This window comes from Danio rerio, chromosome 6 (assembly GCF_049306965.1).
Source record: "Danio rerio strain Tuebingen ecotype United States chromosome 6, GRCz12tu, whole genome shotgun sequence".
NCBI lineage: Eukaryota > Metazoa > Chordata > Actinopteri > Cypriniformes > Danionidae > Danio > Danio rerio.
Window position 1 is genome coordinate 24666707 of NC_133181.1, and position 13661 is coordinate 24680367.

Genomic DNA, 13661 nt, shown 5'->3' on the forward strand with positions numbered 1-13661 from the left:
TAGTCTGGGAGGTGATCAATAACCTGATAGTCACTCTGTCTGAGCTCCAGCATTCTTTTGTGGAGAGAGGAGAACCTTACCAAAAGGCATGTGAAGGACTCTCAGACCATAAAAAACTAAATTCTCTGGTCTGATAAGACAAAAATCGAAATCTTTGGAGTGAATGCCAGGCGTTTCGTTTGGAGAAAACCAGGCACCGCTTATCACCAGGCTAATACCGTCCCTACAGTGAAGCATGGTGGTGGCAGTATCATGCTGTGGGGATGTTTTTCAGCAAAGGGAAAGATGAATGCAGCAATGTACAGAGACATCCTAAATGAAAACCTGCTTCAGAGTGCTCTTGACCTCAGACTGGGATGACGGTTCATCTTGACCCAAAGCACATTACCAAAATATCAATTGAGTGGCTTCACAACTCAGTGAATATCCTTGAGTGATCCAGCCAGGGCCCAGATCTAAATCCTATTGAACATCTCTGGAGAGATCTGAAAATGGTACATTGTTGCTTCCCATCCAACTTAATAAAGCTTTGAAGAGGTTCCCAAAGACAGGTGTGCCAAACTTGTGGCATTACATTCAAAAAGTCTTGAGGCTGTAATTGCTGCCAAAGTATTGAGCAAAGGCTATGAACACTGATGTACATGTGTACATAAAAATGAGGAAAAAGTGAAGTGCTATGAACACTTTCCAGAGGCACTGTATCTATGCGAGTCCACTAAGCATCGACACTGAGCACTACAGTAGCCTTTCTTATTTACTCTTTTTCACAACAGGATTTCAGTTCATTCCTGTCATCACTCGCCTAAACACACACAACACACACAGACGGCAACACAACGCTAACAACATACACCTGATCCGTATTTCATTACATACACCCTCATCTGTCTCCAACGGTCTGCGGAATTGTCAGTCACCTGTAAACAAAGCTGACTTCATTCAAGCATTTGCATCTTATCTCCATTTACTGGCGTTGATTGAGACCTGGATTCTTTCAGCTGCTCTCTCTAACAATTTTGCATTCAGCCAACTCCTTGCCCCATCGGGAGGAGAGGAGGGACCGGCTTTGTCATTTTTAATGATTGGAAATACTTAAATTATTCCGACTTCACCAATAATTGCTGTTTTGAACAACACACAGACTCCATCACATCTCCTGATAAATTTCACATTCTGATCATTTATCGTCCTCCTGGTCAGTTGGTGCATTTACTAAAGAATTGGATGGGCTGCTGTTCTTGCTCCCAGAGGATGACAGCTCGCTTGTATTAGGTGACTTGAATACTTGGACCAATTTTTTTGCAACAGACTTCCATTCTCTCAAGACATCATTTAACCTTAACCACCTACCATCGCAAACACATATAAATCAGGCAATCAACTTGACCTTATCTACTCAAGACATTGCTCTTCTGATAAAGTCATAGTTAAACCATTGCACACTTCAGACCACTTCAGGATTACCTTTGACTTGCTTCCCACAATCACACAGCCACCCTCCCAACCAGGTTCTTTTAGACGCAATCTATCCTCGCTTCCCTTACAAACCCAGTTCTCACTACTTTACATTTAGTCATTTAGCAGACGCTTTTATCCAAAGCGACTTACAAATGAGGACAAGGAAGCAATTTACACAACTAAGAGCAACAATGAATAAGTGCTATAGGCAAGTTTCAGGTCTGTAAAGTCTAAGAAGGAAAGTATTAGTAGTATTAGTATTTTTTTTTGGGTACAGTTAGTGTGATATTCAGAGAGGCAATTGCAGATTAGGAAGTGAAGTGGAGACTAAATAGTTGAGTTTTTAGTCGTTTCTTGAAAATAGCGAGTGACTCTGCTGTTCTGATGCAGTTAGGGAGTTCATTCCACCAACTGGGCAGATTGAGCGCGAGCGTTCGCGAAAGTGATTTCTTCCCTCTTTGGGATGGAACCACGAGGCGACGTTCATTCACAGAACGCAAGTTTCTGGAGGGCACATAGATCTGCAGAAGTGAGAGCAGATAAGAAGGAGCAAGGCCAGAAGTCACTTTGTAGGCAAACATCAGAGCTTTGAATTTGATGCGAGCAGCAACTGGCAGCCAGTGCAAACGGACTAGCAGCGGAGTGACATGTGCTCGTTTAGGTTCATTGAAGACCACTCGTGCTGCTGCGTTCTGGAGCAGTTGAAGAGGCTTGACAGAGTTAACTATAACCCCAGCTAGTAGAGAGTTGCAGTAATCCAGTTTGGAGAGAACAAGAGCTTGAACAAGGAGTTGAGCTGCATGTTCAGATAAGAAGGGTCGGATCTTTCTGATGTTATACAGTGCGAATCTGCATGATCGAGCAGTTCTAGAAATGTGGTCAGAGAAGTTTAGTTGGTCATCAATCGTTACTCCAAGGCTTTTCACCATTTTGGATGCAGTAATGGTTGCCCCATCCATCTGGATTGAAAAGTTATGGTGTAGAGGTGGGTTGGTAGAAACTACAAGCATTTCCGTTTTTGCGAGGTTCAGCAGAAGATGATGATCTTTCATTCAGTGTGAAATATCCAACAGGCAGGCTGAGATGCGAGCTGGAACTGAGGGATCATCAGGATGAAAAGAGATGTATAGCTGGGTATCATCAGCATAGCAGTGGTAGGAGAATCCATGTCTCTGGATGACTGGTCCTAGAGATGATGTGTAGATGGAGAAGAGAAGTGGCCCAAGAACAAAGCTTTGAGGTACCCCAGTGTTTAGATGCTGTAGGTTCGACACCTCTCCCCTCCTAGACACCCTGAATGATCTGTCAGTGAGGTAAGATCTGAACCATTGTATAACAATGCCCGCAACGCCCAGTGACTCGAGCGTAGATAGCAGGATCTGGTGGTTGACAGTGTCAAAAGCAGCTGACAATTCCAGCAAAATGAGGACTGATGATTTTGAGTCTGCTTTAGCCAGTCTGAGATCCTCCATGACCGAGAGCAGGGCAGTCTCAGTTAAGTGGCCTTTCTTAAAGCCGGATTGCTTGTTGTCCATGAGATTGTTTTGAGTAAGAAAGTCCAGGACTTGATTGAACACTACTTTCTCCAGAATCTTGGCCATGAATGGAAGCAGGGATACTGGTCTGTAGTTTTCAAGTAGCGTATGGTCCAGGTTGGGTTTCTTTAGCAGTGGGGTTACCCTAGCCTGCTTAAATGAAGTGGGGAATAAACCAGAGTCAAGAGATGTGTTGATTATGTGAGTCAGTGTTGGTATGACTGCAGGAGAGATGGCTTGCAAGAGATGAGAGGGAATGGGATCGAGTGGACAGGTGGCTGCATGGCTAGATAGCACGAGTTTGGACACCTCCGATTCAGAGAGCTGAGAAAAAGAGGTGAGTGTGTGTGGTGTTGGTGGTGTATCTTGCGTGTTTGTTGTAGGTGCAGCAAATTGAGCACTGATTTTTGCACTTGATGTTAATACTGCATCAGAAACAGCTCTGTTCCATATAAACATATAAACCATATAAACATCTTGCTTAGATAAGATCTGTCCTGTCTCCACCAGACCAATGCTCCCTACTCTCTCTAAACTCAGGTTGTCTGATGTTCTGAGAAAACATCGAAGAGCACTTAGGTCATCAGAGAGAGCATGGCACAAATCACAAACCACTGCTGATTTTAGCAGGCACCAAGCCCAGCTGGCATCATTTGCCTTGCAACTATATTCAGTCAAAACTCTATACTACACTAATAAAATTAACAACACTTCTAAAAACCACAAATTATTCAGGACGTTCAAAACTCTGCTCTGTTCACCTCCACCACCTTCTTATCAGCTGATCCTTATTTGGAAATCTCCTTATCTTTATTTGGCCTATTTTTTTTTGATAAAAAACTCAAAACAGCAGTCCCTTTTCCAATACGTCCATTACAACAACCTCTGCTGAAAAATCACTCTGATCTTTTTCTCTCCTTATGGAGGTAGAAGGATCCAAACTTCTCCTCTCTGCCCATCCCACAACCTGCCCTCTGGAGCAATTCCCTTAAACATCCGGCAGGACACGTCCCCAGCCATAGTTCCAGCCCTAACACACATCATTAACACTTTATTCCGCACTGGCAGATTCCCAACTACTGTTAAGCAGGTCTGGGTAACCCAGCTGCTCAAAAAAAAAAAAAAAAAAAAAAAAAAACACCACTCAACACCTTACTGGTTGAATAATACAGAGCAGACTCTCGCCTTCCTTCCATTGGCTGGAAATAACACTGACCATAACACTGGAAATTTTTTTAACCAAATTCCCATTTCCCCCCCCCCCCCCCCCCATTTATTTCATAATAACCGGCTTGACACAAATCAATAAGGTTTAAAATGTAAACATTCCACCAAGACTCCACTACTCTTGGTCACTGAAGCCCTGCAGAATGTCAAAACAGGTTCTAAATCATTCATTGTGCTTTTACAGGACATGTCTGCTTCTTTTGATACAGTGAATCACCAGATTTTACTGTACACCCTCACCTCAACAGGCATCACTATAACCACATTTTGCAAGTCAGAGTCTTACCACACCAGCAGATCCTTGAGCTTGCCACTGGAGTACCTCAGGGATCTGTTGTAGGTCCCATACTATTTTCTATTTACACCACATCGCTAGAAACTATCATCCAAATACATGGTTTCTCTTATCAATTCTATGCTGATGAGACCCAGTTCCATCTTTCATTTCATCCTGATGACCCCACAGTAGCTGCAAGGGCCTTGCAATGCCTGGAGGATATCTTGGCTTGGATAAAAGACCACCACCTACTGCTTAACCTAGCTAAAACTGAATTTCTCGTCTTACCTACAACACCCCGCATTCAACATGATTTCTAAATCCTGGGATCATCCACCATTAACCCATGTAGTTCGGTAAGGAATCTTGGGGTGACCTGGATGATTAGCTGTCCTACAAAGAGCACATTGCAAAAACAGCTCGATAATGCAGGTTTGCACTCCTAAATATCTGAAAAATCAGACACTTCTTAACAAATCATGCTGCACAACTGTTAAGGCTGATTTATACTTCTGCGTCAAGAAAATGTAATTGGTCGGCTTGGTAGCGCTGATGAGTGTGGACGGGAGCAGAGAGTGATAATCAGCTTGTGGTACCATCAAAGAAAGGCTATAAGTCACTTTACAGAACCTTTTCATTCACTGTTCCACGCTGGTGGACTCATCTCTCCATTCGCACACAGACTGCAGATTCACTGGTCTCCTCCAAACAACAACTACACACTCTTCTTTTCCAGGTGCACTTCAACATGAAGGAATAATCCTTCAAACATTTAAATGTAATTATAACAAAATTTGGTTGCTTATTTTTGTTTTTTTCACAATGCCATTAAATGTGTTTTGTTACTCTCCAGCAAAAGTGTTGACAGATTTTTTGGGGCTTATATATGCAAAGAAAGGGTTTGTGGGCCCCTCCTAGTCATTAGTGACAGGGGGGCTTACCGTCACAGGGCCCTATGCACTCTCCTAGTCCTCTATCAACTGGGCACAAAGGCCTTTGGTTCACCCTTTTATAAAAACAGCTTCTTGAAATGTAGTTAGAATTTTTTTCTATTGGCTGCAAATGTTGCAGTAATGGTGTAAGCATTTTTAAAATGCTACAAAAGAAACAGCTAATCAAAGCAGTATCTAAAAATGGCACAAATTAGCAGTAGTGGGCAACAGTGGGAATGCAATTTGGGATACAAATAACTCTTTATATTACAACAGAGAAAAAGTGAATGTATTTGTTAGGCAGCAGGTGGTATAAAAGCTTGATAAACATCTGGCAAGAAACCAGAAACAAATTATTTGTTACTTAAACATTCTGATTTGTCATTCATGGCACTTATCTGCCATTTTTACCCATTTAATTATAAATAAATATGTTGTCAGTTTTTGTGTCAGTTCGATGTCATATCACTTTTCACTAACTGCTAACCGAAGTAAAAACCTTATTATTTTACCATGCACAATAAACACAAATCATTTAACATATAGCTAAAAGCTTAAAGGTTGCATGCAGCAGTCTTTAGTTTATACTATTACACTTAAATATAACCTAAAATCTCCCTGCATTATATATGGGCTAAGACTCTTGTGATTCTCATAACAATCTTTTAAACTTCATGAAATAAGTGTAATTTGTCCCTGAGAAATAATTCAATCAGATTTTTTCAAATGGATAATTTGGTTGCCTGCATCATGGATCAAACTATGAGTTAGCAAACATTAAAGAAACATTAAAGCACAATTATTGTTATATAGGTCATGCATAGAAAAAAGTAACTGAGTTTTCAGTTTAGCAATCATATTACATTCTTATATCCATGTTTTAATTATATCTTTATCTAACTTATTTAACTTCAAGTCAGATCATTTTTTAAAGGTGCCATATAATGAATCTGGATATGTATAGTACATGGAAAGACACACTGTGAGCCTTGAACACCATTGCCTCAAAATCTCAGAGAACATCAGGTCAATTAAAACACAGATAGTAATTTTCCTTAATAAACATGCTTCAGACTGTATTTGATTGGCCCCAGTGTTCCCTAGTGAGATTATAGCAACAAAGGCCTGCTGCTGTTTAGGTCTACATTTCGAGGCGAAATGCACTGACAGCTTCTGTTCCTTTTCATGCTATCACTGACCGATACCTCCTTATGGATGGCTTCTGGTATTACCAGTTTGCCAAGTAACTTGCACTTATTGACTTGGAATCCACCGTGACATTGGGGTTTGAGTCACTTTCAGAAACCGGATAAAACAACAAATAATAATATATAAATAAATAAATGAATAAATAAATAAATAAATAACAGACTGAAAACCTGAGATCATCAAAAAGTGTACACAATGGCCTCTGGTGGATTTGCCAAAACAAAAACTGTTTCACAAACTATTTCACAGTCTCCAGAAATGTAGACCTGGATACATATCCATTGAACCTCGGTTGGATTATAACAAAGATCACTTTCCCTTCATATATTTAAGTTTGACTAAGCTTATAATAGATGTAACGAGATGAAGATGATATTAAACTTACTATGTATGTTTGTTAGTCTTATTTGAAAACGGGAGAGGTACGGGAGACTAGAGCCTTCTGTGCTGCACCACTACTTTACATTTTTCTATACGTTGCTAAGTTGATGAGACAGACATTGAATGGCAGCGTCAGTGTGCTATTTTAAAAGATGCAACGCTTGTTGCCCAGGGTGCAATGGGCTTAAAGGAGCAGCTTTTAGCCAGGCTGTAAACAGATGTCTGGCTGAGAACTGCTCCTTAAAGTGTCACAAAACCCTAAAACACATATTTTTGAGATGTTGATGGACATATATATGTGCCACATTGCTAAAAACACTATTATAGAGACATATTTCACTAACGAGTGAAAATTGGTTGTTTATACATTGTTTAGAGCAAATTCATTCTTCCAGTTTGAAAGGAAATTTTGCAGCAACCTCACGGCGATGAGGTCATTTTGTAAATTCCAGTGTGGTGAATGGCTGTCAGTACCGTGCCATACACAGTAATGTTGTTGAGTTTTTAGCATGTCTGTGCATTGATTCATTCAGTTTGTTTGAACCAATCAGCATGCTCTATTGTGAATGAGATGCAACTTAATATGCCTGAGATAGCTTTGTCTCTTTTTAGCTGTTACAGTGTTCAGAGATGCATCTTCCAACTTGTGCTGCCAACCACAAATAAACACAATAGATGTATAATTGTTTAGAGGCATGGGACGTCGGTTTTCCATTTTTAAGTGTGCCAAAACAAAAGTGTTATTCAAAACAAACCCCCCGTTTACACTCATTTGTTTTGGCTAAAAATATGTTTTAAAATAAATATAGTCCACACAGGCGTTTCATATTATGTTTCTGAAAGCTCTCCATCTACACTACGCAGTTAAACTGTACACATCATATGATATTACACAGACTCTGGCATGTGCTGAAAGGTACTTCTGTGTATTCGGGAGTCTGAGCTCCAGGTTGTCAGTGGGAGGTTTGAGCACACCTGCCTGGCTGAGAGCAGCAGGACGTCGACCAGCTTATCCTGGATCTGCTGCTGTATCTCATTAGAGATGTTTATACAGATGACAAAGTTGGTATCGTCAACAGTACTCTTTCAGTTTTTGAAGACATATCTTAGTCAAAATGAATGAAGTTACTAAGTTTATGTTAATCTCACTACAATATTCAGATGGCAAAGCTAGATTGCATTCTCAGATCCACTGTAAATGTTGCTCTTCAAATCACTGTTCAACTCCTCTGCGTACATGTTTGTGTTGCTGATGTGCAAATTAGCTTTTTTTTAACGCACACAATGAAACTCCCCTTTTTATGCAAACCCTTCCTTCTTTCGCTACTTCACACTCCCACCTAAACAAAGCTGGACATACTCACTTTCCTGACTTTTTCAAACTAGAGGTGTGAAAACAGCCTTCTGAGATAGGGTTGTTTCATGATCCTTTGAAGCCCATCGCATGTCAAATGTATATGTCCAAAAAAAATATTTATTCAGTGCCAACCTGAAGGACCATGTGATGTGTAACTGTATCTTTAGTTAGTTTAACATTTATATTATGATATTCTACAAACACATGTAGAATGTGAAAAATAAAAAAACAAATCTTCAGTGCACATGTATGCATCATGTCATATCACTCAGCTCTAACTTTTGACAGGATGCCATTAAATGTCAAAAACCCATTAGTTTATGCTGAAGTTGATATTGGTTCCTGCTGGGTTTTTTATATATATGTTAAAGCATCAAAATACAACTCTAAATGCATCTGTTATTCCCTTTTCTCGAGTATAATTATAATTTAGCCTGCATTTCATCCACAACTGGTGGCTTAATCATATTTCTCTTACTCCTTCTAGATATAACAAACCTCTCCAAACTCTTTCTGTTGAAAAGATTTAACAAGGCAACTTCCCAATTAGCTTATTTCTGAGTACATCACGCTTTGTGTGTACTTATCTATGTGGCCTAAGTCAAAACAAGGACATCAAACTATAAAATAGCATGGATATATATGGCCATATAAGTGATAACAGTATAAAATCCATTATGTCTTTGGAGAATCCTTGTAAACCATATATAAAAGTATGCATGTGTGCAAGTAGCAGATCAGAGATCATTAATATTCACAGACAATCCTAATATGCTCAAAATAGAGCTTGCTATTCAAGGGGTCAATTCTGAGTGTATAAATGAGCATATAAAACTCTTTTTGGACATTTTTTTAAACTTAACTAAGTCACTTTCTGTACCTACAATGTAGATATCAGAGAACAGTTTAACATACTGAATCAACACACTATACGGCAGCTTTAATTTTAATAACATAATCAATCACTATACAATGTAAAATCATACAGTGTAACTCACCCAGCATGCATGAAGATGTAGCTAAGGAAGCGCCAGGCTTGCGCTCTAAGCTGCGGGTGGTATGGCAATGGGCCCTTCAGGAAGTATGGCGATGATACCTGCAGAACCCAGCGATTCAGCTGCAGTCCATAATACATAAAGACAACAACCTGAGGAAGATATGAAAATAACAAAACTGTGACTGCTGTGATACTTGTGTTGTGCTTCAAAGGAAAGGAAGCTTTTTAAGGCTTAATAGGTGCACAATGGCAGATCCAAAAATATCAAATATAAATATATTCAACACTTCATATTTGAGCAATAATAGAGACACATAATAGACTAACATTGTGACATACATACAGGTGCTGGTCATATAGCTAGAACATCTTCAAAAAGTTGATTTATGTCACTAATTCCATCCAAGAAGTGAAACTTTTATAATGCATACCTTTATTCCACACAGACTAATATATTTCAAGTTTTTCTTTTCATTTTGATGATTTTGATGACAACTGATGAAAACCCCAAATTCAGTATCTCAGATATTAGACCAATACAACGAAAGGAGTATATATTTATTTTTAGTTACATATAATTAATATACATATAAATAATAATTTTTATTCTAAGTTAGTTTTCAATTTTGATTATAGTGTAGTGCTGATGTTTACTGATCATCAGCCATTTAAAATTTCCATGTTCTTTCAGAAAACATTCTAATTCGGCTTAGTCCCTTTATTCTCCAGGGGTCACCACAGCAGAATGAACCACCAACTTATCCAGCATGTTTTAGTGGATGCCCTTCCAACTGCAACCCAGTACTGGCAAAAATTAATGCATACTCATTCACACACATACACTACGGACAATTGAATTTATTCAATTCACCTATAGTGCATGTCTTTGGACTGTTGGGGAAACCAGAGGACTTGGAGGAAATCCACACCAACACGTGGAGAACATGCAAACTCCATACAGAAATGCCAGCTGACCCAGCTGGTACTCGAACCAGTGACCTTCTTGCTGTGAGGTGACAGTGCTAACCACTAAGCCACTGTGTTGCAAAACATACTAATGATGATGATGATTTATATTCAAGAAACATTTCTTGTTATTACCAAAGTTGAAAAAGGTAAAAAGGCAGGAGCTCACTCAAAAGCTGGAGAGCTAAGCAATTCAGTCATTTGTGAATAAATGTAAATGTAAAAATTTCTCCAATAATAATTGGGAGTCAAATGCAATGTTGACAAAGCTGGACATGATCATATTTTTGGCTGTTGGATTTTGAACAAGCAGGATTTGTTTGTTAGGGCTATTGGACAATCACCTAGTAGCACATTACAATAATCTAAATCAACACTTCTCCGCATTAGACTTTGATCGTATATGTCATAGTTTGACAACATAAAAAAAGAAAAAGATTTTACAGATGCTGGAAATTTAAAAATCATGGTCAAATTCCTGACTGGCAATGAAGACTTAACTGAACGTAAGAGGCATGAGAGGCAGTGTTGACAACTATTTTCAATAGAAAACAGCTAAACTCTGCTCGAAAAGTTGCTAAAGTTCACTACATGACATATTTGGATATCCATGTCCTATTTGCACCTCTTTGTATTATGTGTTGTATTATATTATATTGTATTATATTATATATGTTGTATTGTATTATATATGTTGAATTGTGGTCACGTGCGTTTGCACTTTTAGAGCAATCTATTCCAATGCGTTTACGACTACCTCTGAAAGTGGTCAAAAGTGGACAAGCCCAAAACATTTTACACCTGTATTTAGCATTGTCCAAGTGATCAAACTAAAAAATTCAAGATGTGACAAGGCCCTACTGTTGAATGTCTGGAATTCATTTGATCTAGAGTGCTCTAATTTCACAGTGCTTATTTGTCTTTGATATAATGAATTTTGCATGTAAAGAAAGTCAGTCATTAATAAACATCTGATGATGCTTTATTTCTGATTAACTGGCCACTGTATCAAACTGAATTCCTAGCGTTGTGTTTGTTTTCTTCAACTATTAATATATATATGTAGATCTAGCTGGCTCGAAATCTTTTCTGAAGTTAAGACTACATCCTTCAATCTAGGTTCCATTTTCTGCTTTGCTTTTTTTAGATGAGATGAGCGTGGTCATAGTGCAACAGTGCCCAATTTATTCTCTTTTAAATTTAACGGTGATTAGAAAAGGAAATTAGACAGATAATAATATGAAATGTTATCACTCTGTTGCAGAATTTTATCATTATCAATGTCAATAATGTTAGGTCTAAGGTATGCCTATGGCAATGTGTAGCATTTGAGATATGTTGTTTCATTCCAATAGAGGCAAGCATGCAGAATAAGGCTAGAAAATCAGTTAATTCTTTTCTAAGAGTCTGTGTGGAGCACTGGCAGATGAAGCTAGCAGACGGTTGGTTTAGCGATAGGTGTGAGCAAACAACAAACTGCAAAGTGGATGTGAAAATGAAGCGATAGGCACGAGCAAACAAACAAAAGACAGGCTAAAAATGGCCTAACAATGCTTATGCGCTGTGGGCAGTTAACAAGACACAAGACGTGATCATGTGCTGCAATGCTAATGCACTTTTCTTGCAGTAGTAATGAATTTAGCTTTATAAATAGTTATATTGGATAGACTAAACCACAATGACTGATAATAAGATTAGAACTTGAGGCAAAGCTGGAGCTGCAAAAATCTGGCAGGCAGTGAGCAATTGGAAAAAAAGAAAGTTGGTGTGTAGATGTGAGTGACAGTGTGAATGTTTGTGATACCCATGTAATGAACCTTCCATCTGTTCCTAGTATTTTCCTGCCTTTGGTTTTAAATGCTAGCATTCCTTGTCTCTAGGCATGTGGAGGATGGAGTCTCCTGTTAAAGGGACAGTCTGAAAATCCTTGCTTATGTTGCTCTACAATTACAAGAAATGGTCTCAAAACCAATTCCTGTACTGCCACTGCCCTGCAAATCTTAGCTCCAACCCCAGTTGAAAACAGTCAAGGCCTTCGGGATTACTAAACATGGTCAGGTCAATGACTTAGAACTATAGCCCAATTACTACTCCTGTGAAACCATCTGTCTGCAATTCTCTGTAATAACATTTCCCAAATGCTAGTTAGTGCTGAACTTCTTCTAAAAAACTTCTAAAATAAAAAATTTGGACACAGAAGAATAGAAACTTGTGCGATGCCACCAAATCAAACAATCACAGATCTTGTGTTTAGTGTCGACGTGACATGCAGTGACATTTTGGGGAGGTGCACATCAGGGTATGGCATAGGGTATGCAACTATGCATGGACTACCCCATACTTACTATGTACACTCAATACTGAAGTAAACTGGGATTAATCTATGCAGGGGAGCTTGAGTTTAATCAAATCTGAAACAGGTTTATTTATTATTTGGTAATTAATAATTTTTTGCAACCACAGGCATTTGTTTTGTTTGAACTGTAACAGAAATAATTTCTAAAAAATCATTTATAATTTCATTTACTACCCTCAAACACATACAACCCAACCTATACTTACAGATAAACCATTCCACAAACCATACCCGCATCACATATTATTAACAGAAAATTTATTTTGAGTTAACAGACACCTACCAAAGAGGAACCAAAGTTTCTGCTAAAATGCATTAAGTTAAGGCCCTTTCTTACTGAACGCAATTATATGATGTAAATGTACATGTGATTGAATTAAATGAGTGATTGAATAACTTAATGTTGTCCAATTAGATTTGAGATTTAGATCACGCCACTAAAAAGTTGAGATTGGTGCCATTATATAATAAAAAACAGTTTTGAAAACAATTACAGATGCCAAAAGAACTGTACAAAAAAAAAAAGAAATGTTGAGTGATTCTTATTATCAGTGTCTGACAACAAAGCATTAACTCTCACTCATTTACTCACTATGCTTCAGCTTAGTCCTTAATTTATCAGGGATTGTCATAGCGGAAAGGCATTGTCACGATCACCAGCAATCTAACCTTCATTGATCAAAGACAGTCACATTTACATGGACTACAATCCTGCCTCCATATGGACTACAAGTTCCAGTCATGCATCACACACATACACGTGCTCCAAGTCTCCATTGATTACACACCTACAGCTGATGCTGCTCATAGAGTGATAACACACACATATATACGAACATTACAATGTGGTTTCCTTGCCTTGCCATTTGTGTTTGAACCTCGCCTTGTTTGTTTAATTACGTTGCCTGCTGCCTGCTTATTGACTATGACTCTGGATTGCCTGAATAAATCTGTTTGTTTCTGTGT

General features: G+C 38.6%; 1 protein-coding gene across 17 annotated transcripts in view; it reads right to left on the reverse strand.

The window, feature by feature from the left end:
* rhbdl3 (rhomboid, veinlet-like 3 (Drosophila)) overlaps positions 1 to 13661 on the reverse strand; it is a 75131-nt gene that overhangs the window by 21407 nt on the left and 40063 nt on the right. For all 17 annotated transcript variants that reach the window (XM_073952965.1, XM_073952963.1, XM_073952960.1 and 14 more), the window contains 1 exon segment: positions 9375 to 9523. In XM_073952965.1, coding sequence (XP_073809066.1) covers positions 9375 to 9523 — 149 coding nt within the window.